General features: G+C 41.5%; 1 protein-coding gene across 1 annotated transcript in view; it reads right to left on the bottom strand.

Moving 5' to 3' along the window:
- The window catches only part of ABCC4 (ATP binding cassette subfamily C member 4 (PEL blood group)), a 178,783-nt gene that overhangs the window by 134,667 nt on the left and 17,849 nt on the right, over nt 1-26,267 (bottom strand). Inside the window, exons 5-13 of the mRNA XM_063126057.1 lie at nt 23,823-23,912; nt 20,710-20,873; nt 17,255-17,380; nt 16,229-16,478; nt 13,067-13,171; nt 9,461-9,550; nt 8,097-8,288; nt 5,294-5,388; nt 2,662-2,748 (exon numbers count right to left, since the gene is read on the bottom strand). Coding sequence (XP_062982127.1) covers nt 2,662-2,748; nt 5,294-5,388; nt 8,097-8,288; nt 9,461-9,550; nt 13,067-13,171; nt 16,229-16,478; nt 17,255-17,380; nt 20,710-20,873; nt 23,823-23,912 — 1,199 coding nt within the window. The remainder of the gene's footprint in view (nt 1-2,661; nt 2,749-5,293; nt 5,389-8,096; nt 8,289-9,460; nt 9,551-13,066; nt 13,172-16,228; nt 16,479-17,254; nt 17,381-20,709; nt 20,874-23,822; nt 23,913-26,267) is intronic.

The raw sequence follows: 26,267 nt of genomic DNA, 5'->3' as shown, positions 1-26,267 counted from the left end.
AATTTATGAGTGCACATATGTGAAGGGAAAACAGGCTGGAAATAGAATCTTTCATCCCTATTTTACAGTCAAGTTTGGAATTCAGCTTTATCATACTCAAAAATATGCATTTTATTATACAAAAGGTGAAGGCGCGGAGTGTGGAGAGTGGGTGGTCCGATAAAATATTAATATACTGGAGGGGGGAATGGAGTAATCGGAGAAACAACATTTCAGGAAGAAATGGACAATATAAAGAAATACCTGTGTAGAAGCTAGGGTTTTAATGGTTTTTCTATCTTCCAGAGTACATGGAAAATGACAATAATATACAATTATTATTCAAACCATGTATCACTGAAAAAAAGGTGAGAAATACCATCATAGAAGAGGTATTCTTTTCTCTTTTTATTAACACACACACACACACACACACACACACGCCTCTAAGATTTTGCGTGTCTACAACATGTATGTGTGTCATCTGAAAAGAAAAAACATTTTTTCTTCAGAATTAATATATAATACACATGTAGAAACTTGTACATTTAACCAATTAATCAATTCATTGGTAAAACTTCAGGTGATTAATGAACTCGGGTGCAGTCTTGTGCAAGTTTATACAGGAAAAAAGTCCTACAACTCCCAGCATACCCCAGAGTTGTGGAACTTTTTTTTCCTACCTAAACATGCATAAGATTGCATCCTTAGTCATTTATTTGAAAGCCAAAGACCGTTAATAAAAATTGTACAACATTACAAAATGAATTAACGGGCGAAATGGAGTAATTGCACAATTAAAATCAGAGAGCTCAGGCCTCATCTACACCAAGCAGGATATTGCACTATGAAAGCGGTATATAAAAGGCAGAAGCCACACTAAGCAGGATATAGTGTATGAAAGTGGTATATGGTATGTGTCAATGAGCCCCAACAGTTGTCAGTGCACTTCAATACTGCTTTAAAGCAGCAGTGTGACTCCTGTCTTTTTTTTAATGGACCCCAGAAGTGTTGTTGTTTAAATGGATACTGTTTTATACTGTTGTTTTTATATTTTTGATGGTTTAAAATTTTGTATACTTTTTAATGTTCACTGTTTTTAACTTTTGTAAACTGCCCAGAGAGCTGTATTTAAGCTGAAATAAATTAACTACAATGTAATATAGCTGCCCCCCATTTCATCCACACATAGAAATACCCTCCAACAACTGTCCATGTAAATTGCACTAATAGATAAACACAGGCCATAGCTAGACCTAAGGTTTATCCCTGGATCGTCCAGGGGTCAAACCTGTTCATCTAGGTGACACACAGGGGATCCAGTGCTCAGGCAGGGGCGAACCCTGGATGATCCCAGGATAAACCTTAGGTCTAGCTGTGGCCTAACTCAGACGGGAAGATGGAGAACCCACCATCCTTGCTCTGAACCAACTATATCTAAACACCAGCCTCCTCACAAACCAGGAAAGTTAAATCATTTGGGAAAAGATGGCAGTTCATGTAGTCAAAATCAATGTTAAAACTTGTATTATTAAAGTCCCTAAAAATATATTAAACCTATAATTAGCAAATTTAATTCTAAACACCAGAAGTGCCCCCAGAAAATTAGCACTCTTAACAAAGATTAACAATTAACACAGCATATTTAACCAGCTAGTCAATTCATTGATTAAACTTCAGAAGATTACTGAACTAATCCTATGCACATTTAGACAGAGAAAATTCTAAATGTGCATAGGCTGCAATTACTAGGAAGTAAGCTCCATTGTGCTCAATGGAACTTACATCCAAGTAAATATACTGCTGAATGTTTTCTAAGATTTCTATAACTGGAAAACAGCCTACTTCATGTTCAACATATTATTATTACACAAAATTGGATCACTTTACAATCAGCTCAACTGCTTTTTAACTTATGGTAGAAAAATGGTATCTCACCACCCACCTCCAATGTTTTTTTAAATGTTCACATAAGCAATTTTGACAACAAACAAACAAAACCCCAATACTTTTATATTATGAATTTTGTTCTCTACCATTAAAATTAGGCATGGGCAATCACTTATTCAATAGACCCCCAAACCACCTGGGCTGCTCTAGGGTTCAAGTCAAACCTTGACGGACTGTTCTGAGAGTTCAGCCTGAATGCTCATGCAGCCCAATTCTCTCCCACACACCCCCCAAACCCCTCCTCCCTGCCAGTTCTCCCCTTTTCCCAAGAAATAAACCATTTACCTTGAAAAAGGAGGAGGGGTAACAGAGGGAAGGGCAGTACAGCAGGGCAGATGGTGGACAGCAGTAGTGTCATTTGCAGGTGGAGATGCAGGGCTGGTTATCCTCTCCTGGGCCTTGGGGAGCTGGCTGTCATTTGCTGAAAACAAGCTCAGCATGCCCAAGGAGAGGTCTCTCCTAGGCTGTGGAAGTTGGCTTTCATCTACAGCCTCCTACCATCCCATCCCAATCTCCATCAGCAAATGAGGGAGGACAAGAGGTAAAAGACCCAACTGGAGTCAGGTGAGTTTCAACCATTAAGGAAATGGTGTTTTCATTTTCAAAAAGGTTCACTTCAAACAACTGCCCCATGTTTAATCGACATGTAGAAGGTGAATAATTAGGTAGAAGACATACTATGAAAATCAATTCATAGATGTAAAACTTAAAGCCACCTAGAAAGTTACCTACTTTTCAAACAAATGCCTGCTAACTTCTGCATCCACGGCACTCAATGGATCATCCAGGAGGTAGATGTCTGCATCTTGATACACAGCTCTAAAAGCATGCAAAGAAATATCAGCTGAGACCCAGTTTGTAACCCGCCTACAGAACATTAGTTATTGGGTGGATTAGAAATGTAAGAAATAAAAAACAAGTGCATATTCATGAGAGATTCCTCATCTCCTTTATCTAAGCCCCCCAAATACCAGAGAACAACACTCTCTTTTCTTGAAGGAGCAAGCAAGTGGGAGAAGCCCTCTTCAGGTATCCTAAATTCAACACACAAGTAAGGGGAGTATCCTAGGCCCACCCACTCCATCATTGCTTTTGCGGCCCTCTACCTGTGGAAGGTGACTTTGTGAACAGGAGAGCCTTCTCTATCAGTGAGGCATCTCCACAAAATCTGGTTCACTGGAAAATCGCTCTTCCAAATCAGACGGAGAGGCTCCATAGATAGAGGAGATCCTCTTCTTCACAAAGTCGCCCTCACGGGTATAAGGTGGCAAAAATGACTCCTTGCATGTCAGTTATCTTCTGACTCCAAACACCTGAGGGGGGGGAGGGGGAGAGAGAGAGACTAATCTAAATTACTTGCGATGTGTTAGCAGAACTCGGGCTACAGGTCACTGAACCTGGAGCTAAAGAGTTAATGTGTACCTGAACATGGTGGGAGGGGATAGCTGGGATGTTTGTTTTTCCCTTTCCTGTCTCCTCCTTCGACTTCCTCCTTCTTGTTGTTCCCTGCCTCATGGGTTGCTGACCACATGGCTGAACTGAGCCATCCTACCCTGAGATGGAAAGTTACTTATTCCTAAAGTTTATTTCCAGCCACCACTGGAGCGTTTCTTTTGTCGACACGCGTGGCTACTCACAGGGAGCTGATTTGGATGACAATACGATGAACCCAAACGTATTCCTTTGGTTCATAAAATGTTACGCAGTGGTCCAGAGCAGACATGACACTTGCCATGACACTTGCAACTCAGGATGCCAGCCCATTCAAAGCCTGGTTTCCAAACCCGGTTTCCATGGAAGCCGAGCACATGTAGCTCTGAAAAAGGTGTGTGTAACAAAGTGACTGCTGTGCCTCAGGAGCAGTCTGTCAAGAGAGGGTTCTTCTCCTTAACAGGATCAGGTGGGGTGGGGTGGGGTGGGAGAACACAGCCTCACTAGCAGTTGGGACTTGTCAATTAGAAGGCAGTTAGACCTTTGTAGATGAAAAACTAGATGTGATCTAAGCCTGACCCTTATTTTCCTTCTACAAGGACTGTCCATTTGTTATTTAAGTGAACTATCTGTGTGCTTCCTTGATGGAGATTCTGTCCCTATATTCCTATACGATGCCTTGCCCTCAAGCTGGCTTACAGTGTTCAGGTTTCAATTTGATTCTAGCGTGCTCCCAGCTCGGCCAGGGTAACAAGGCCAATCAAGGAGTGGCAGCAGTGAACTAACTTGGCAGAAATTGGCCATATTTCCTTTATGGATTTAAGCACTGGAGAGCCTCCTAGGTCACAGGAGGTGGTGGGTATAACAGAGAGATGAGTTTGCTCCAGAGAGGGAGGGAGCATACATTCCCCACAAGGCTTACTCTGAATATCAAGTTGTAAGCCAATATTTAAATGTTTAAGGTTCATGGTATTTTGGATATGGGAAAAAATGATAAAAATTTTACCATAGACTAGACTACTGTAATGCACTCTATATGGAGTTTCCTTTGAAGACAGTTCAGAAGTTTCTGCTAGTGCAGTATGCAACTGCCTGCTTGATGACAGGTGTGGATTGACACTGCCAAGTCTCACCTATTTTCGAGACACCTGCATTGGCTACCAGTTAATTTCCAAGCCCAATTCAAATTGCCACTTCTGACTTTTAAAGACCTAAAGATCCTGTGTCGTGATTTATCTCAGGGATCAACTCCTCCCATAACGGTCCCTGTGGCATTTGGGTTTTTTGGATCAGGCCCTGTTCCAAATTTCATCAAATTCTAACTAGGGGCCAAAACAGACATTATTTTAAATCTGTTTTCTAGCAGCTATGTCTTTCCCCCCTATTTTCATACAGGAGGTCCAGTCCAGAACTTAAAGGTCCTCCCACCCCCATCCTAGAGTCCCAATCCAGATCAGGGGCTTTGCACTTACTCTAGAGGAATGAAGGAAGACATAGCTGCTAGACACAGAGCCTGAGATACTCTCATTTTTTTCCAAGTGAGGAATGTACAGTCTCTTTCCAAGTGATGGATATACAGCTCTCCTTTCAAAAGATAGGTTAAATCCTCTCTTTTTTCCAGAAAGACTTTAAATCACTGGTCCGTTGCTCTCAACTCCACTGTTTTGAGCTAGGCCACTTTTATGTTTATTGTTTGATTGATGTTTTATATCGCTTAATGGTACTGCCTGATATTGTTTTAAATTTCTGTACACCACTGCAAAATGAACACGAATTAATGGTGCATGAATTTGTATATAAAATAATAATATAGATTAAGGTTGTTACTGCCACTGTCACTCAGAAATTGTTTCCGCCAAGTAACCATTAATTTGGCCATTCACTGGCATCTGCAAACTGAAGACTGTCTTAGAAAATACAACTCCCACTATACCTGGCAAGATTAACTCTGGCTTTCTGTCCTCCACTCAATGTAGCCCCTCTGTCTCCAATCATTGTCAGGTCTCCATCTTCCAGCAGCTCCATATCCTATTAAAACAGATGAAACATATGCCTGAACACTTGACAGTCCCAAGAGGAACAGAATTACTGATTGGTCAAGTTATTTTCTCTTAATAGCAGGAACTAATGAATTGAGAAGGGGCGGGGGTTAAAAGAAAGAAGCCCAAAAATGTACAGGGACACAAATACACTACAAGGAACTTTAAGATAAAGGGAGATACTTTAGCACAGAGTTGGGCATTTATAAATCCATTGAAATCAATTGGCTTAAACAACTCTAATTCATTGTGGCACTACAGCTATCACTTACTTGCTTTTTTAAGGAACAAGTTTCTAGTGCTCACAGTTGTGAAGAGATTTGGGCAGGGTCCATGGTAATACTCTCTGAGAGTTAGATCCATCCTAAGTCAAATTAATGTGAAGAGTTAGTCAAGTGCGACTAACTTAGTTTGGATCCAACCTTTCATCATTTTAATTTTAATATAAAATACAGAATTCTTCTCAACTCTGCCATGAACCCATTAAGTGGCCTTAAGGCTACTTAGGGCAAGCTATCTTCTCTCCACCTCAGTCCTACAATCTGCAATATGGATGTAGTGATACTAACCTATCTCACAGGGTTATTGTAAAGAGTACTGACATAATGCCGCACACGGGACAGTAGTCAGTGATGCTATTCTGCAAACTGAAATTGCACTAGCAGAGTTCTGCCGGTTCTTCCAGTTGCGCAATGAGGGAAGGAGGTGGTGTGGGCAAAGACAGGGCAAGAGCCAGCCAGGTCCCCATCACTCCTCCGCAGGAAAGACAGGGTACCGGCTAGCTGGGCTTCACTGTTCACAAGGCTCCTATATCCAAGAAGGGAGCAGATGACATCAGTTGGGCATGGCCACACCTACTGACATCAAATGGACCATGTAGGGCAGGGGGAAGGGTTCATCTGGTCCCCCACCCCAAAACTATTTCTGCACTCCTGCGCTAGCAGAAAACATAGGTATCTGATGGCCCACACTTCTGACAAGCTTTAGTTGCATTCTCCCCTTGTGCCTAGTTCAGAAATAGTTGCACTAGTTTCTGCTAGCGCAATGTCATTTGCACTGGCCAAATGGCATTGCTGGGGCCTGCCCAGTGTGAACACCCAAAGCTCTATATGAATCCAATTCCTTATTATATCTAATGCATGTTAACACTTAAAAATAGGTAAGATGGAAGCTATCTGCTAACTACTTGAAAACAGGAGCAGTTTTTAATACGGCGGTGCCCTGTTATGGCCACTCTTCTGACAGGTGTCCACCAGTGGATCGGGGAAGGAGAAAATTTCCCCCGCACCCCACCAAGTCTGAATACTCCAGGGGGGCTGTTGAGGGATTGCAAAAATCACTTCATCTGCCAGTGAAGTGGCCGTAACTGGATACAAACCGTACTATTCTTCTTTTTAGTAGAATATACAAATATACAACAAATTATTGTTGTATAGCAATCCATATACTAGCTAGGTTTATAAATTAAGGATCCTATTACTGGAATAAAAACAGCTTTGAAAAATACTCCCATGGGTTAGATAATATACCTAACACCTTCCTTTTTAAAAATCGTGTGTAAGTTCATTCATGAAAGTGTTTCAGATGGCAGCAGTTGTACACCATGCTAAAAAGCACAGTCTTCAAACGCTTTGTGGAATTTTCATTCACTTTCAAGAAACGAGTTTAATACTCTTTATAAACTCACGACAACTGGAATCTGAATTTTAGAAAGAGATGGATGTTTTAATATTGCTTCAGATGATTAGGAAAGGTACCAACTGTGTTTAAAAAGAAAAACAAGTGTGCTTTGCAAAAGCTTTTAAACTGTCTGCTTCTCACCTATCTTGCTGCTGATAGCAGCATCATAACATGCCATGTATTGGATGTGCTGCATAATACCTTTCAAGCTACCAAGCAAAATATCTGTCCCTTAGCTAATCTAGCTTAGCGTCCTTCTAGATCACACCTGCCAAGTCAAAAGAAAAGAGTCTTCTCACGCAGAGCTGGACGGCTCTGAAGCATTTCCTCAAATAAGACGCCAGCCTAAAGAACCAACAGCACTATTTAGGAGCTGTAAAACCTTTGCCATTCCAAACTTCACCCTTGTAATCAGGGTGTAATCATACATTATTTTCTTGCAGGATTTCATTTACCTTTTTAAATAGCAAATGGTTATACTTCAGAAGACTTCAACAACATACATGGCTCTAGAAAAACTTAAAATTATGATCTAACACCTAGGACTGTGAACTTATTAAACATGTGCTCATTCATGTGCTCATCAAAATGAATTTGTCCTGCCACACTAGATTTAGAAATGCCACCAAGATATTGCTTTAATATGTAATTTATATACATATACACCTATATCTATACACACAAACACACACACACACACACACACACACACTCTGAAGCCATAGGACTTCTTTAGATAGCTCTTAGCTAAGTAATTTGGGCAGTATCCAAGTTAACATGAGTGTTAAGATAGATTACATTGTACTATTGTAAGAGACCTCTAGCACAGGTTTTTCTGGTACTTGCCAATAAAGGTAATCTAACAAAACTACTGTTATATTTTGTTAATCAGTAATTAACAAAATTATTTACTGCACTGCGAATTTTCACCTCAACACAATGAAGTAGGTAAAGAAAAAAGGTGTTCCATTACAAGATGAAAAACTCAAATTTATTTAGAATAGGAAAAACACTTACTTTTTTAAGAGCACAGGCTCTGAGAACCTTGTCATATTTTTCTTTGCGATATTCTTTTCCAAATAGTATGTTATTTCTTACAGTGCCAGAAAACACCCACGGTTGCTGAGAAACATATGCTATTCTTCCCCGAACATCTATGAAGCCTTTGCTTGAAGACAATTCACCAAGGATAGCACTTAAGAGGGAAGACTGAAATTATTGGGGGGGGGGGATCAAAGTTTAGATTTTCAATGACAGTATAAAACATAAGTGTGTGTATGTTCAAATATATTAAATTTCTACAGTTATCACTGTAAGAGACATAATCCTATTAAGCAAAGTGAAGAGATTGGAAGCAGGCCTCTGGGTTGCAAGCTCCATTGCTCCTTTGCCTTCTTTTCTCTCCAACCTGGGTTAATTATCTATGCTTTCTTGTTCTGTCCAAACCAAGAAACTGTGGTAACCAGGGTTAGAACAAGTTAGAATCTAAAACCAGCTCCAAATCATGGTTTCAGATGCTGGTAACCACAGTTCCCAGTCTGGACGTAAGAGACCATGATTAATTAAACCAGGTAACCTTCAGTCACGGCATTCCTAGAAGGGAGGCAGGCAAGAGCCACGAACACAGGCACCGCTTAATAAGAGCCTTCAGTGTGGTGGCCCCCCTCCTATGGAATTCCCTGCCTCTGGAGGTCAGGCAGGCGCCAACTTTGTCTTCCTTTCGGTGCCCCTGAAAACGTCGTTATTCCAGGAAGCCTTTCCTTAACGACCAGCCACGGTTCACTTTACATTTTGCTTTTTAAAAAATCTATTTTAAAGTGTTTTATTCTATTTTTGTTTTTATTTTATCTTGTACAACCCTCCGAAATTTTGAATGGGGGGGTGGTATATAAATATTGTAAATAAAATAAATAAAAAATAAGTCGAGATATGCATTCACAAACCGGGCCACATACTTCTTCTGTCGAAAAGAAGGTTGGGATGTGTTTTTAACATTGATGATTACAGCAGAGATATTTATATCACTAATCTGGAGTGACCTTTCCAACAGGTCCCAAAACAATTGATGCAAAACAAATGTAAAAGCATTTTGCATCAACAATCTGATTTTCTTGTCCCTTTGGAATTTAGGTCGGTATGCATTATAAAACATACAGATGTATACATGCTTTGAAATGTACAAAGTACAGCAAAAAAAATAACGTTCTAAAGGCTCCAAGCCATAGACGCATAGAGACTGGGGAATCAGTACAACAATAAGCCTACTAAGGTGGTGAGGGGTGAAATATTATTCCCCAACCTTCCACATGCCTGCAGACACCACCTTTTCTGGACAACATAATTAAGCTCTCACCACAGTATAAAGCCAAGCTATGACTTACTTTTCCTGCTCCCACGGGGCCAATCACAATCAGTAATTCTCCTGGCCTGACAGTAAACGAAATGTTTTGAAGTGTCTGTGAGTCCAGAGTCTATAAATATGTGAAGAAACACTGGTGGTTAATCCCAACAAAAGGCTGTGATGTCCTTGAGTGTGACATCTTTGCCCCAGTGCCTCCTCTCTGGACCTTCCACCTTGAGACGTCCAGCAACTGCCAGAGGCCACTGCAGAGCCAGGTACGCCCTGGACGTTCAAATACCTGAGATACCCATTTCAAACATTCCGATGCTCTCTCCAAATCAGATTTCTTTTCATTGCCTCTCACACCACCACCCTGGGAGCTTCCCTTCTCCTGTGCCCCTGCAATTCCTGCTCCCTCAATTCAGATAGCAATTCTAGTCCACGATACTTTCCTTTCTTGGTCCGTCAAGCTACTTCCCTGAAATCTAATGCACCCTGTATCTTACTGTACCAAAGCCAAAGTACTTGTAATTGAAATAAGAACATATTTTTGGAAGTAGCATCCACTGAAATTAACAGCATTCTTTTCAAAGTAAATAGGTTAAGAATCAGGGTAAAAACCTCAATTTATATGTGCATATACTTTCTCAGCTCAATTTCAAAGTAAAACCTGGTAGCATATGCCCTACCACTGGGCTATGGCCTCTCCCCTAAACTAGGAAATCTTGACTAGGACCATATTGTATCCCACCATCAATTTCCCATTATTTTCTTACAGATACCTTTAAGAATATGAAAGCTTCCACTCCACTGTACCATTTGACTTATTTGTTCAATCCTACTTTGTACATTCAGTGGTGAAACTCAGTGTACAATATAACTTGCAACATTCTACCTATCCATAAAACAATGGCATACATTTGTTGGGTCCCTTGCATTATAAACTGCTTCCATGTATATGTGTGTCTGTGTATGTACTGTACACAACACACACACCTACTTTTTACTGCACTGGCTAGTGAACATTTGATTAGGCAAAGTTCAAAATGCTAAGAGTCTCCACTAAAACGTAGGCTTCAAAACACCAGTCTCTGTTCTAAAACAGGCTGGCAGATGGTAAATATCAATCTACTGGTAGATTTCCAGGTAATCTGCAGAGTTTTGCAAGGATTTTTGACTCCCAGTTACATTAACAATAGCAGCAACAAACCGAGTCTCTTCTAAATTATACTGCGGAAATTAAGAATGTTTCAGGTAACCAGGAGTAAGTTTCTGTAGAAACTCCATTCTGTGAGCTCCATTCAGTTCTGGTACTCAGAATAGATTTTTCAGCTCAAAAATATTTAATTCTAAGCATAATTCTAAGCAAATTATTTAATTTTTCTTACACCAGGCTTTGGTTGATGAATCACAGAATTCAAGTTTTAAAAAAGTACAGCCAAGGTAAATCCAGCAAGACTGAAGCCTGCCCATTCTTGCTTTAAAACCTACAACACTGTTCCATTGTGGTCATAAGTGTGTTTGAGTTTGGGGAGAATTTGCCTTCTTAAACACTGTTCATTAATTCCCACAAGGTGGCAGCAATAGCACGTTTTACTAGCACTTTCTAGTTCAAATGGCACACAAACCATCTGACCAGTCAAGGCTTCTCCCTGGATTCCAAATTAAACATAGTACTGACTTCACTGTAAGTACTCCAATTTCAGCCAACTAAGAACGTGATACTTCAGAACATAGCTGCTGAACAGAAAGAGTAAAAGAAAACACATTTCACGATAGCAATACACTAGTCTTCCCCAACCTGGCTGGGGATGATAGGGGCTGAAATCCAACATATCTGAAGTGCACCGGGCTGCATACGTACGCTGAGTAAAGTGGGACCCACAGAAATTTCTGATAATTGGCTGCAGTCTTATCATAAATATTAAGGACAGAGAACGTCCTGCAACAAGTTGCTCTACTTTTCTTTTTTTTTTTAGTAAGAATTGCAGATTTGTGGTATGGAATCTTGTTCTTATGTCTATCGTAGTTTTTCCTATATATTGCATGTGGCATATATTCAATTAAATAAAACACATTTTTGTAAGTGCACAATACTGATTGTCTAGTGCAATACGTTTTGTTAGTAACTGTGCTCTTAAAAGAAGCAATTTCTTGAAGGTAACTGCAAGTAATGTGACGTGCTGATTCACATTGGTGCAATCCTAGGTTGCAAATATCTTGTTTAAGTGCTGCTTTAACTAGTAATCTACATAAAGTGAGTGGTTTTCTGAACACGATGCATGGTGAAGAATTAATGGCTTCCATTAAACAAGCACAATTAGAATATAATAGGGTAACTGTTATCTGTTGGTAGTTAGGGGCAGCGGGATGGTAGTCTACAAGAAATGGAATGTGATTTTCTTTCAAAGTGTTAGGCCGTAACTAGACCTACCTCTTAGTCCACGATGGAGGGATGTAGATCTCACGATGGTTTTATCGCGAGATCCCCCCTCTGTTTACACACAGTGCACGATGACCTCAGAAGGAGAGGCGTCGTACCCGCCATTTTTTTTACAGTTCAAGGGCCAGCAGCACACAAACGCTCATGCGCAAAAGGTAAGTTATTTTTTAAAAAATAATTACTTCCCCCACTCCCCCCACCCCAGCCCCGATGGGTGCAAGTCCCAGCTCCTCTCGAGGAATCGCGAGAGCCGGGACAAACCATGGTGTCCGGCCTAAAGGGGAGGGCAAGATCCTGGGGGAAGGGAGGGATCATTCCTCCCTGATCCCAGGATGCCCTGTGTGTCATCTGAACGCACAGGGACGATCCCGGGGATAATCCCGGGATTTCGCCCCATCTAGCTATGGCTTTAGCCTTTGCTTCATAAAGGAGGGTATCCCTAGATATTACTGATGTTCTACTGATACCGTAGTCAATAATGTTATTACAGTATCCACATTATTGGAGATCTTCTTTAAATTTATTAAATCTTTTTGAGAATTTTTCTTCATTATTACAAATGCATTTTATCCTAAGAACCAAACTTAAGCAAGTTATTTGGAACCCAGGATCACACCAATGTAAATTAGCACACAGCATTGCCTGCAGCTACCTTCAAGAAACCACTTCTTTTAAGAGCACAGTTGCTAACAACAGTGGCTTTAAGGCCACCTAGTAAGCTTGTGACCACAATTTAAAACTGTGGACTTACCAGATTCCACTGTTAAACTCACACATGCTACACCAGCTCCTGTAAGCAACCTCCTACACTGAATTTTACGTAGCGCTGAGCTGAAAACTTCAGGCATCAGCCTCATTTCTTCAGAAAAGGGGAGGCAGGGTGAAAGGGAGAAAGGTTTCTTTTAAAATGAAGGAAGGGCGAACAAACAGCTATTAAGGCTCCACCCTGAAAACTTTGAGAATTTATCTTGCATCCCATCCACACAATCAACAATATGCCTCCCCACATTTGTAGCCTGCAACTGGGGCTGCTGAAGTGAGGATGTGTTTTCAGTTCCTGTGTAAACCCTAGGCATTCTTGCTTGAACTGATTTTACCAACTTGCCACTGCTGGAAGTTTTAATCATGTTTTAATTGTACTTTTGGGCTTTAAATAACAAGACTTAGTATTTTGAAATTTCGAAATAAAAAGAGGGCGTTTACCTTGGACCAGGAGCAAGTCAAATCTTGCACGTTAAGGAAAGCATTTTCACTGTTGTTTTTGAGTGGCGGGCTTAGCTGAGAAATCTCATCAAGAATCAAAAAGTTCTGCGTCAAGTGAGGAAAAGAGACTGTTTAAGCACGAAACAGAAAAGCAGGAGGGAAGTAATCCAGAATTTCCCTGTGAATTATTTATTATTTATTATTGCATTTATATCCCACCTTTTTTCCTCCAAGGAACCCAAAGTGGCATACATAATCCTCCTCTCCATGTTATCCTCACAACAACAACCCTGTGAGGTAGGTTGGGTTGAGGGTCTGTGACTGGCCCAGAGTCACCCAGTGGGTTTCCATGGCCGAGTGAGGACTAGAACCTGGATCTCCCGACTCCCAGTCCAACACTTTAGCCACTTCACCACACTGGCTCTTATTATTCAGTTAGGGTGTAATCCTATTATTTACATTTCTATACCGCCCAATAGCCGGAGCTCTCTGGGCGGTTCACAAAATGCATTCCTATGCATATTTAGGCAGAAAAAAGTTGTACAACTCCCAGCATAGCCCAGCCCAACCATGCTTAGGAGTTGTAGCGCTTTTCTTCTTTCTAAACATGCATAGGATTGTGCCCTTAGTCATTTATTTGCAAGCCAAACAGCATAAATAAAACCTGTACAATATTACAAAATATGTAACAGAAATAAAACAATGGAGTAATTGAACAATTAAAATGAGAGCTCAATGAATCTGAACTAAAATGTATGTAGAATGCATTCCCTTAACCATTTTGTGGTTAAGCAGCATGGTTTAGCGTGTTGTCTGAACCAGGCCATTGTAATATAGCTACCCCCATTACATCCATACATAGAAATGCCCCCCAACAACTGTCCATGTAAAGTGCACTAATAGGTAAACTAACTCAAGACAGGAAGATGGAGAACCCACCACCCTGGCTCTGAACCAACTATATCTAAACACCAGCCTCCTCACAAACCAGAAAAGATAAAGCATTTGGAAAATGATGACATTTCATGTAGTGAAAATCAATTTTAAAAATATTTATTAATAAACTCTCCAAAATACATATTAAACCTAAAATTAGCATATTTAATTCTAAACACCAGGGAAGTGCTCTAGAAAATGATTGTTTTTCAATACCATACGTCACTCAATGTGGAGCTGCCACCACCCTTTCTAAATTTCCGTCCAACCAAATCAAGGCTACTTTCAACAGCAAATTCAATAATACACAAATACTAAACCAAGGACACACTCAGGCCAAACCAGTGCTCTGCTGAGCCAGTTCGTTCTACCAACTGATCCACTTGCAATTTTGCCAAGAGTTTATTGCATTTGCATCTGTGGCCTCAGCTAGACCTACGGGTCTAGTGTGACAGAGGGGTGAGGATCTCGCAATATTGTTATCACGAGATCTCCCCCTCTGTTTACACGCGGCGTGCGACAACCTAGGAGGGAGAGGACGTCGTGGCCGCCATTTTGTTTTTTTAAGAAAACAGAAGCAGCAAACAAGCGCTCGTGCGCTAAAAGGTAGGGTGTTTTTTTTTAAAAAAAAAAAATCCCCACTCCCCCACCCAGATGGGCGCAGAGCTCCTGAGGAGCTCTCTGCCCCATGCACAGTTCCCAGCTCCTTGCGAGTAACCATGAGGAGCCGCAACGCACACCCACACATTCCGTAGTCTCGGGATCATCCTGTGCATTATGTGCATCACGTGGATGCACAGGGATGATCCCAGGGATCGCCCCGGGATATCAACCCATCTTGCTATGGCCTGTATCTCATGAACTGGACTCAGGACTTCAGGCTGCCATATCAAGATCATTTTCCTGGACATATTTAAGTCATCCTTTAAGTGCAAAACAATTTAACAAATTGAAGGTATCGTGAAGAAGAGAGCTCTGAAACACAGCTGATGTGAGGAACTGATGCGGGTCACAAGAAAAGGGCATTGTGCTACAGCTAAAAAATTTGAATCTTACATCTCCATAGAAAATAAGCAAAGCAATTAACAACGGGGATTTTGAAAGCTGAAGTAATCACACAAAGTGAAATGGAAATGCAGTCATCAACAGAATAGAAGCAAGGCAGTTTTCAGCAGGAATACTTTTCTATTTACAGCGGAGTGTATGCAGTTCTCCCCAGCATGAGGGAAAGGCTGAACTACAATCTAATGTACTTTCCTGAGAGTAAGTCCCAATGAATTCAATAGGACTTACTTTTGAGTAGACATGTACAAGATTGCACTGCTGTTCTATTTCTGGTGATCCTGCCACTTCTGAGAAAAGAGATCAGCGTCTCACAATGCGCTGAAGTGGGAGGCCTTTGGAAGTGGTAAGAGTCTCTCACACTGCTTTCTGAGTAAGCCCCAGCCCTCTGCAAATAGCCTCCCTCTACCCTTCCCTCTATTATGTAGGCCAGAAGACTGAAGACTTCAGGCTACCAAAGCTTTGCAGAGTGACCCCTGCACCCAGCCCTAAGTGTAGACATCCCTTCCTTTCAACTAGCACAATCCAAGTTATGTTGGGGATCACTTATTTTTATGGCCTTAAAAGCATTTGGCATTTTAAAAAGCACAATCAATTAGATCTGTAAACAGCCACTTAAGAATCACTTCTAGGCAACCAGGCCAGACCAATAGACTAACTAATACTTGTGCTTGCTGTCTCTGGCCCCATTCAGAAGACACCTTAAACCACGGCTTTAACCATGGTGATTAAGCCAGAAAGCAGGGCTGTGTTCAGAAGAAACCTTAAACCATGGCTTTAACCATGGTGGTTAAGCCAGAAAGCCTTATTCACCATGGTTAAAGCCATGGTTTAAGGTGTCTTCTGAACACGGCCTGGCTTAACCACCGAGGTTAAAGCCATGGTTTAAGTTGTCTTCTGAACACGGCCTGGTTTTCTGGCTTAACCACCATGGCTAAAGCCATGGTTTAAGGTGTCTTCTGAACATGGCCTGGTTTCTGGTTTAACCTCCGTGGTTAAATCTGTGGTTTAAGGTGTCTTCTGAACGGGGCCATACTCTCTCTCGCTCTCAGGCCAGACTAACATAGGCACTTGTGGATGGGCAGGCAGACTTGTAAAAAAAAATGTGCTAAAGTAACTTGTGACTTAATCCACAGAGCACCACATTTCATTTTTCAACAATACCTTGATTCGGCGAACGCTGACCAGTGCTTCAGATACTTTCTCAACAGCTGCTGGGAAGAAGAGGGTGACCGTCAGCCTCACGGCACCATACAGTGACACTGCGACAAACACTCGACTTGCAGAGATAACATTGCCAAGCAATACGTAGGTCATGAATGTCATGAACACAGTTATTTTGCTGGCAACAAAGAAAGATGCCAAGTTAAATCCCCGAAGGTAAGAACTCTTAAGAACCATGGAAATCTCCTTCCTGAAATTAAAAAAGTAATGGTTTAGATCTATAGTAATTTAATGTCTTATTTTCATAACATTTGAACAGACCACCCAATGTGAACAGATCTTCAGAGTCATGCATGTTTTAAACACATGCCACCATAAATCAATCTAAAAAGCAGTTCCTCATGAAGTCTTTTCACCCTAACTGCATTTAGAAATGGAGAGGAGGGAAGGAGACTCTTACCAGATGCAGGATTTTATTTCTCGGGGTTGGAATTTTAAAAATGTTTTTTATTTTTAATAAAAATGGGTCAAAAAAGTGTTGAAGTAAGAGAATCAAGTTTAAAATAACTGACAAAGTACAGCATGCACAACAAGGCCTCAAGGAGCCACAAGACATCTCATTTGTTTGTTTATTTCTGCAAGCAATTTAACATGGTAACTCTTTTGGAGCATGTTTTTAAGTTTTCAGAGAATGCCAAGTTGAAAAATGTTTCATTATATTTAGTATTTCTTAGATTTTTAAAGATTATGATATACTGCAGTTCCCTCATATGTGATCATAAACTTTACATTACTACTTAGGGATATTAGGCAAGGATATACCATTGCATAATCAAGAAGGAAATAGGCAATTCAGGCATAATTGAAAGAATTAAGACTTCAAGAAAAATACTCTCCGGTTATTTTCTTATGATGAGGAAAGGCAATCTCTTTAAAATCCTAATCAGCAAAATTACTGTTACAGATTTTTTTATTACTTGACAGTAATGTTACTTATGCATAACTTTCAGTGGACCACAAAATCACCTTCTCATATTGTTCACAAGATCGGCAAATGACTTTTCCCAGGCATACATCTTTATTATCCGCATTCCAGTTATGACTTCGTTCATGGTCCTGATCCTCACATCTGTGAAGGCTGCTGTCCTGCTCCTGTAATTTTAGCAGGAATTTATACATTTACAGTCCAAATAATATGCAGTTTCTAAACAAATCCTCTAGGGTATGTATTTGCCCCATAGCGGTTACAGGATTCCTCAGACACTTACATTCAGACAGAAAGGAATGTACAAGTACTAATGAAAAACTAAGGAAAAAGGAAAGGAACCTCTCGTGCAAGCACTGAGTCATTACTGACTCTTGGAGGGACGCCAGCTTTCGTTGACGTTTTCTTGGCAGGCCTTATAGCGGGGTGGTTTGCCGTTGCCTTCCCCAGCCGTTATTACCTTTCCCCCAGCTAACTGGGTACTCATTTTACCGACCTCGGGAGGATGGAAGGCTGAGTCGACCTCAGCCGGCTGCCTGAAACCAGCTTCCGCTGGGATCGAACTCAGGCCGTGGGGAGAAGGCCCGGGTGGTTTCACAGGCAGGAACAGAGGCTGAAGAGAAAGAAGTCCAGCTTCTTTTCTCATCCCCTTCCACTCCAGCTTTCCCACCTCCTCCAACACAACCCAGCAATTTTGCTCCAGCTCTCTCTCACACTCTTCTCCTGGTCCTTCAGCAACACTTCTTTGGGCTGGCCATTTCTATATCACATTAGTATCTGGTACTCCATAACTGCTGTTGATAAATTGGAGGGCCATCAGATCAGAAGACGGCTGGAGCATAAGTGGGGTAAGACTTCTCTTAACCAAACACACATAAGAGCGTAAATTCTTGCCTACTGCATGGTGGTGAAGGCAGCAAAGTAAGCCTTCTTTGCTGCCTCCATTGCATCCTCAAACTGTTGCCCAGCTGAGCTTTTTCAAGTGGTTCGGGGATTACTTACATCTAACCCACCCAATCAAATACTAGAACCCTCGAGGGCTTGCTGTGATGAGTTTGCAAGACACTTCGAGGGTAAAATTGCTCACTTTCATGCTGACTCGAACACCGCTATTGATTCAGTATCTGTTGAGGTGTCCAGTGCAACGACTTCTCCTTTTTTGTGAGATCAATTTCAGATTTTGGAGCCTGAGGATATGAACAAGACGCTGGCATCTGTTCAACCCACCACATGCTCTCTTGACTCTTGCCCATCATGGCTTATTAGACCTAGCCATGGGGGCTGACTAGATGGATCAGGGGAGTGGTGAATGCATCACTGTGTGATTGGGGGGTCCCTGCTGCCTTAAAGGAGACAGTGGTGTGAACACTCCTGAAAAAACCCTCCCTTGATCCAGAGATTTATGCCAATTATTGTCCAGTCGCAAATACCCCGCTCTTGAGCAAGAAGAGTGGTGGTGTCCCAATTGCAGATGCTCTTGGATGAAACTGATTATTTGGATCCGTTCCAGTCTGGGTTCAGGCCTGGTTTCGGGACGGAATTGGCCTTGGTCGCCCTGATGGATGACCTTCTTCAGGAGAGAGACAGGGGGCATGTGACCCTGTTACTTCTTCTCAATCTCTCAGTGGCTTTTGATACCATTGACCACAGTATCCTCCTGGACTGGCTTCATGAGTTGGGAGTTGGAGGTACTGTTCTACAATGGTTCAACTCCTACTTGCGGGGTTGGTTCCAGAGAATAGAAATTGGGTGACTGCACTTCAGCCTCATGGCAGATGAACTGTGGCATGCCACAAAGCACCATCTTGTCCCCAATGTTATTCAATATCTCTATGAAACCATTGGGAGCAGTAATCAGATTTGGGGCAAAGTGTCACCATGATGATGATGACACCCAGCTCTACTTTTCTATAACATCTGAATCGGGAGAGACCGTGAACATTCTGAACCAGTGTCTGGATACAGTTATGGCTTGGATGAGGGCCAATAAACTGAAGCTGAATCCTGATAAGACAGAGGCCTTGTGAGTTGGTGGCTCCCAGGTCCGGGAATTGGGGTGTTTGCCTGTTCTGGATGGGGTTGCACTCCCTCTGAAGGAGCAGGTCCATAGTTAGGGGGTGCTCCTAAATCCGTCTTTGTCACTAGAGACCCAGGTGGCCTTGGTGGCTCAGAGCACCCATTGTCAACTTCAGCTGGTACGCCATCTACACCCATTCCTGAATAGGGATAGCCTAGCCATGGTCATTCATGCACCGGTAACTTCACGATTAGACTAGTGTAATGTGCTCTATGTGAGGTTACCCCTGCATGTGGTTTGAAAGCTGCAGGTGATGCAGAGCACAGCAGCCAGGGCGCTCACCAGGCCACCTAGCTCTGCCCACATAAACCTGTACTAAACGAACTGCACTGGCTGCCTGCTAGCTACTGAGCCATATACAAGGTTATGTTATTATCCTATAAAGCCCTAAACAACTTGGGACCAGGATACCTAGCAGACTGCCTTTCTTTATACACGCCCAGATGACACTTACGATCATCAGAGGAGTTCCTTCTCTCATTCCAAGATTAACAGAATGCCGTCGTGAAGAACCTCGACAGTGGGCTTTCTCTGTAGTGGCAGCCACCCCCTGGAAAACCCTCCCTCATGCAGTTCGGGACACAGAAAATATAACAACTTTCAAACGCCTCCTGAAAACACATCTTTTTAGACAAGCCTTCCCTGGATTATACCTTTTCCTGGTTTCATGTGACATTTTGTTTAGAAAAAAAAATTAAGTTTTAAATTCTGACTTTGTATATTGTGGTTTTAACTGTTTTAATTGTGACCTGCCCAGAGAGCCTTGGCTCTTTGGGCAGTATAAATATGTAATAAATAATAATCTTCTATATTCAGTTCTAAGTAATACATTAAGAATGGGTTCCAAGTTACAACAAAGGTACCTTCTTTTTATTTACCCTCTTGCCATAGGGAAACGACTGGTTAATTTCTCTGCCAGCGCAACTGACCATATTCTATCTAAGTATTTCTGAAATGAAAGACCTTTAGCATTTTTCCAAGCTCTAGCTATCTCAGTTCTCACAGCTCCTTCTCCGCCTAGAATTCTTTATGATACAGTTCCTCATTCTCTCTTCAAAATTTCCCATCAGTGCATCTTCAAAACATGCCTTTCCAAATATGCATCCCAACAGAAAGAGAATGTAAGAATAGTTTCCTCACCCTGGATTGCCCAAAACAGAAATTTAAGGCCAACACGTCAGGAGCCTAAAAAACTGAATGTTACAAGGAATGAATTCTGGCAGCTTTCATCTTTTTCCTCTCAATTGGTTACTTATACTGTTGAGCCTTATCTATAACACTCATGTAACAAATTGTGGGGTGTTGTTGTTTTAAAAAAAACTAGACTAAATTTGAAATTTGCAGCCTTATTGTGAGCCTTTAAAAGGTACTTTTAGGCATTATGAAGCAAGAAAACCACACGACATCAAACCCTCTTACCTCAGAGATGAGAAAAGCCTCCCAATACAGGTTTGCAGAGGAAGCAGAATAATTAGAATGGCCATTCCTGCAAGGCATGATGGGCCAATCTCAAGCCAAAGAAGTGCAGTTACAGCTATTGCTTGAAGGGGTCCAGCCCACAAGAAATGCAAGAAAATAGTCACCTACACAAACAGAACAGTGCGTGTGAAACACACAAATAACTGAAAACAGCAATTAGGACGAACAGAAACTTATGACAGCCACAGGTCTCGTTCACATGCTCAGATATGTCTATGACTTGCAGAGACAATTCTGCATGAACTAGAAATACACATGCACAGGACTATATGGGACTCATTAACATGAGACTATCCGCAGCCTCATAAGCCAAAGGGCAATTACATGGAGCAAATGTTGACAGCAGCATGTGGATGAATTGGCCCACAGGTTAACAATGACCTTTTTCCATCAGAAGAAAATGTTACATAAAAAAAAACGAGGCTAAAGGGAGAAAAGTAATATAAGTTCCTACTGAAATTAGGTAGCCTTAAGGCTACCCTCAAGTAGCACTCTACACACAGGCCATAGCTAGACCTAAGGTTTATCCCTGGATCATCCAGGGGTCAAACCTGTTCATCTAGATGACACACAGGGGATCCAGTGCTCAGGCAGGGGCAAACCCTGAATGATCCCAGGATAAAAGTTTAGGTCTAGCTGTGGCCACAGACACACACTTTAAATCACAGCAGAAAAGGAAAGCTTTCTCACCGTCAACTGTTCTTCAAGAGAGATACTATGCTACTGAAGAACCAGATATCACTACAGGGCTTTCAGTCTTGTAATGATACTGGGATCCTCCATTTGGCACTTCACTTCAGTTGCAATATAAAGCTGTTGCACACAGGAATGTCAATGTGTGAGTCTGCCTTTAGTCAATCCAGATAGGTAGTACAGTCAATAGATTGCACTACCTGTATAAACTACCAACCTTTACATTTATTCCATTTACAATCTCTGCCTGCAAATGTCCAAGACAGAAAACTGGGGTGCAGGGAGGGTGTAAAAAAAAAGGCAGGTGGCTTTCTCTAACACTGGTCTCCCCTCCACCTCCAACCAGTCTTGACTTAGTGCATCTGACACCAGGGGCTGGTTGGTGAGGAGGTGACAGAGAAATACTTTGTTGGGTGGGAGGAGAAAGAAGGGTTTTAGCAACCTTCTTCCCAATTCCCTTCACAATAACAAGTTCCCTTTTCCTCTTTTACCTGCATATCCCACAGCAAAGGATACACCTGGTGCAGAAGTCCATTTGGGGTGGGCTGTCAAAAAGAAATTTCACTAGTGCTCAGACACCACAATGCTTCCTTCCTCCACCCTGCAGGTTACTTTCTGGCTCTAAAGCCTTAAAAGCTTCAGAAGACACATCTTCTTTAGATCTCATCTCACCTTTATCTCTAGCCCACCTAAAACAGCCTCATGATGTTATTTGGCACGCCTAGGATAACAACAGTGAAAGCATAGCAAGAGCCATTCTGGACATGGCTTAATATTCTGAATGCTAGACTCATTCAACAAGCACGAGAAGTAATGAAAAAGTAGTGGTTTAACCTCACCGCTATCTAACTAGAAGATTTAACTCTGGAATCTCCAACATAGTGCCCATGGGCACCAATGTACCCATGGACACCTCTCTTGGTGCCCACCAGGGTTCCTGCCCCTCCTGATTTTTATTTTTACTTTTTTATTCTAGGTATTTTAGTTTAAAAAAAAAACTGGCAGGCTGGCATGCTCCAAAATAAAATGCTGGCCTCCAGTGCCATCTTTATTTCCAAGAATGCCTCTAGGCCTCTCATGGGTCCTAGAGGCATTCTTAAAAAATAAAAGCAATGGGTGGCTGCAGCCCAGAATACCAATCCATCCAGGAAAAAAAGGAAAATGTCAGAAGTGTTGGGGGGTAAAGGGAGCTGGAGAGCAAGGGGGATGCTTTGCCTACACCTTTTGTGCATCTGTGTTAGTTTTGCACTCTGTATGTGCGTGTGTCTTGTTTTGCCTGTGTGCTTGCGTTTCTCTGAACATCACCAGTTCCCCCAGCTATGCCTCATATTCTATTTCTTGGTGAAGTTACTTGACTCTAAGGGCTCATCTACACCAAGCAGGATATTCCACTATGAAAGTGGTATATAAAAGGCAGGAGCCACACCAAGCAGCACATAGCAGTATGAAAACAGTATATAGTATTTTTAAATAGGCCCCAACAGTTGTCAGTGCCCTTCAGTACCGCTATAAAGCGGTTGTGTGGCTCCTGCCTTTTATATACCACTTTCATAGTGGAATATCCTGCTTGGTGTAGATGAGCCCATTGTCTCATCAGCTTCTGTTCTGTGAAATGGGTGTTGGAGTAGAAAAATGTGGATTCATCAACAGAGTAGGGTTTGTTTTGTTTTGTAGCTCATCTCTGCCTTGTACTTAGGTTCTTAGCCAAGTTACTTTTCTTTCAGTCTCCCCAGTTTATCTTCTGGGAAATAGGTGTGAGCATCCACCATGGCAGCCATGTTGTGATTGGGCTAGCTCCCTAATGGCAGTCATTTTGTGAAAGTCATAAAACACACTCAAATTTCTAAACATGCCCACTGGGCCAAAAAGGAGACCCCCTCGTTTAAGCGAAGTAACTATTCACAACCACAGGATATTATTACGCTCCATTAATTCACATCTGCCTTGATCTAAGAGCCTATCCCACTTATTTCCCCAATGAATTATTCTCCAGTTACCACTGTAACCAACTTGGATGAATCTCACCCACCCATGGTAGTTTTCAAAAGCTAAAGCAACACAAATTACATAAGCAAAGTTTGCCAACCACAGAATCATCTTTAGACCAAATTATTCCTCTTACCATAAGTTTCATACACATCTGCTTGGAATTCATGCTCCACTGAATCAACAATATATCCAAGAAAAGATTCTTAAGGCTCCAGCCTTAGAAGCACATTTATATCCAATTTTGCACATTCATATACGAAAATTCAAGAACTTTAATTCGTTCTATCTTGATAACAACCAAGAAACGTAAGCTATTGTCCAAATCAATTCAGGTTAATTCACAAACAAAAGCTACTAATAATGGGGCTTACCTGATCAAATTTATTTACATCGTTTGATAAAAGATTTACAATTTGACCTGTTGTGGTTTTTGTCATGGCTGTATTACTCAAACGAAGTGCCTAAAAATAGAGAGAAAGAAAGAGCACAGCCCAATTTTTAAAGTTGCATTTTAGGGTATTTTAGTTACAGTATTTTCAAAACTTGTTCTGCTTTTATCATTTTGAAGCCACTATTTTAAGTTAACAATTACAGAATATATATTTTGTGGAAACTTCTGAGCTGTAACTCACATCTATCAAGGTTCAGGTTGGGCTAAGTGACAACTAAGGACAAAGAAGGACAGCCAAGAGCAAAGACTATGTTCACTGGATGTCACATGGGTGATCCCAGCCAATGATTGCACTCACTCATGGGTAAATATATTGAGCAGCATCCAAATTCAGCACTAGCGCTAACGTAAATCACATTGCACTAACATAAGCAGCCTTTAGCATTACGCCAATACCATTTGCTGGTGCGATGGGTGTTCTGAGAAACCCATCATACTAGCAAATGCTATTGGCACTGAGCTTTAGTCACTTATGCAACATAATTTAAGTTGGCGCTAATGCCAAATTGGATATCAGCTCTCGTTTTGTCCCTTTGATGCTGCTCCAGTTCCGTGGAGGAGGGGCTATTTTTCTTTTGGAAAACTATTCACAAAACTATGTACAACTTTTGGCTCAGCTGTAGTTCAAATATCGGGGTACATTTTCTCAGCAATGCTACAGTCTGTGAAACTGCAATTGCTAAAACTGCAGTTCCTAAGAAGTTGTTAACAGGCACAACATAAAGTTACTGCAGAGTACGTAAAAGAAGAACACAAATTTTGAGGACGGCTACTGTTACGAGAGAATTTCTGAGGGATCTTTTTGGTTAAAATGAAGAGCAAGGTCAGGTCAGTTTCTCCGTCTGTACTTCTCGCACATGACACTGCTGGCAACATTTGAAGAATAGAACTTTTTATTGTGCACATCTACATGGTGGCGCATTGTCTGAATACTACAAGCACAGCTGGACCTTCAGCTGTGGAACAACTTGTACTCACACTCCCTGCCTTCAAGGCACACCTTTTACTCTTGTCAGGATCCTGGTGTTTTGAGGGTTTTAAAAGGAAATGCCATCTAATATGGATGAAGTAAGCATAATAAGATGAAGTGCTTTCAGATATTTTCTTTTGGAAATTTGTTTTGAGGATGCCCATAGCAAGTTCACCAAAAAGAAAGAAAGAAACCTCAGTTTATACATATAATCATCAGTGTGGTTGGTTAAAGTGTTGGACTGGGAGTCGGGAGATCCGGGTTCTAGTCCCACTCTGCCATGGAAACCCACTGGGTGACTCTGGGCCAGTTACAGACTTTCAGCCCAACCCACCTCACAGGGTTGTTGTTGTGAGGATAAAATGGAGAGGAGGAGCAGGATTATTTACGCCGCCTTGGGTTCCTTGGAGGAAAAAAGGCGGGATATAAATGCAATAATAAATAAATAAAAATAAATCCCTCTAATGCCAACTACTCTTAAGCCATCCAAAAATGAAGAGATTTCTGCATACTTGAGGGACTCCAGAAACAAAGTATATTAGTTAGTAAATTTATATATGTTTTAACCAAAAAAATCCCTCTGAAAAATCCCTCCTATATTTTAAAGCACACCAGTACACAGCTTGACAAAGACTACACTCAGTGCCTTCCAGGTCCTATGGAACGTTGAGAGATGAAATGGAAAAATAATCACTAAAAATAAAGACACAAGAGCACAATTCAACCCAATTTGCTGTTCCAAGTTATCTATCCACCAAGCTGCTTTTTTTACTCCTCAACAAGCAGCATTTGCTGTGAAGACTGTTTTATTATTCCCATAACTACCTGAGTTATGGTATCTGAATCAGCAAATTAATACCTCAGAGATACATTTAGCAGTATGCCCTGTTACAGCAGAGCTCCTGAGAGATTATATCCCAGGTATCAAAAGGAAGAGTCTATGTACAAAAAAACAAACTCAGTTTTCCCACGATGACTAGAGATATAGCTGACACACACAGACACTGCACTCCATGGTCCCTACCCAGAGGGCTACAGAACAAGCTTCGCACACGCATCAGGGCATCCAAGCCATCCACCCCTGAAGCTTCAGACTATTTCAGAAACTTCAAAATCTCAGAGAAAGGTCCTGGGGTTCCATGGGTAGACAACACCCACCTTTGTGCTGAAGAGGCTGGGTAAACCACTCAATCTGTGCCAATGCCATGTCAGTGCTCTTAACATGGACTGAAGCCCTGTCCCCTTTTGAAAAAGTTAATTCATGCTGCTATTCCAAACTAACCTGAAGAAACGAGTGGAACCATCTTCTGGTGGTTGAATAATAATAATAATAATATCAAAGAATTATGGCAACAGGAAAAGGACACTATTATTCTATTAGTCACATCAGTCACC

Source organism: Elgaria multicarinata, chromosome 5 (assembly GCF_023053635.1).
Source record: "Elgaria multicarinata webbii isolate HBS135686 ecotype San Diego chromosome 5, rElgMul1.1.pri, whole genome shotgun sequence".
Lineage (NCBI taxonomy): Eukaryota > Metazoa > Chordata > Lepidosauria > Squamata > Anguidae > Elgaria > Elgaria multicarinata.
This window is presented reverse-complemented; position numbering and strand designations above follow the sequence as displayed.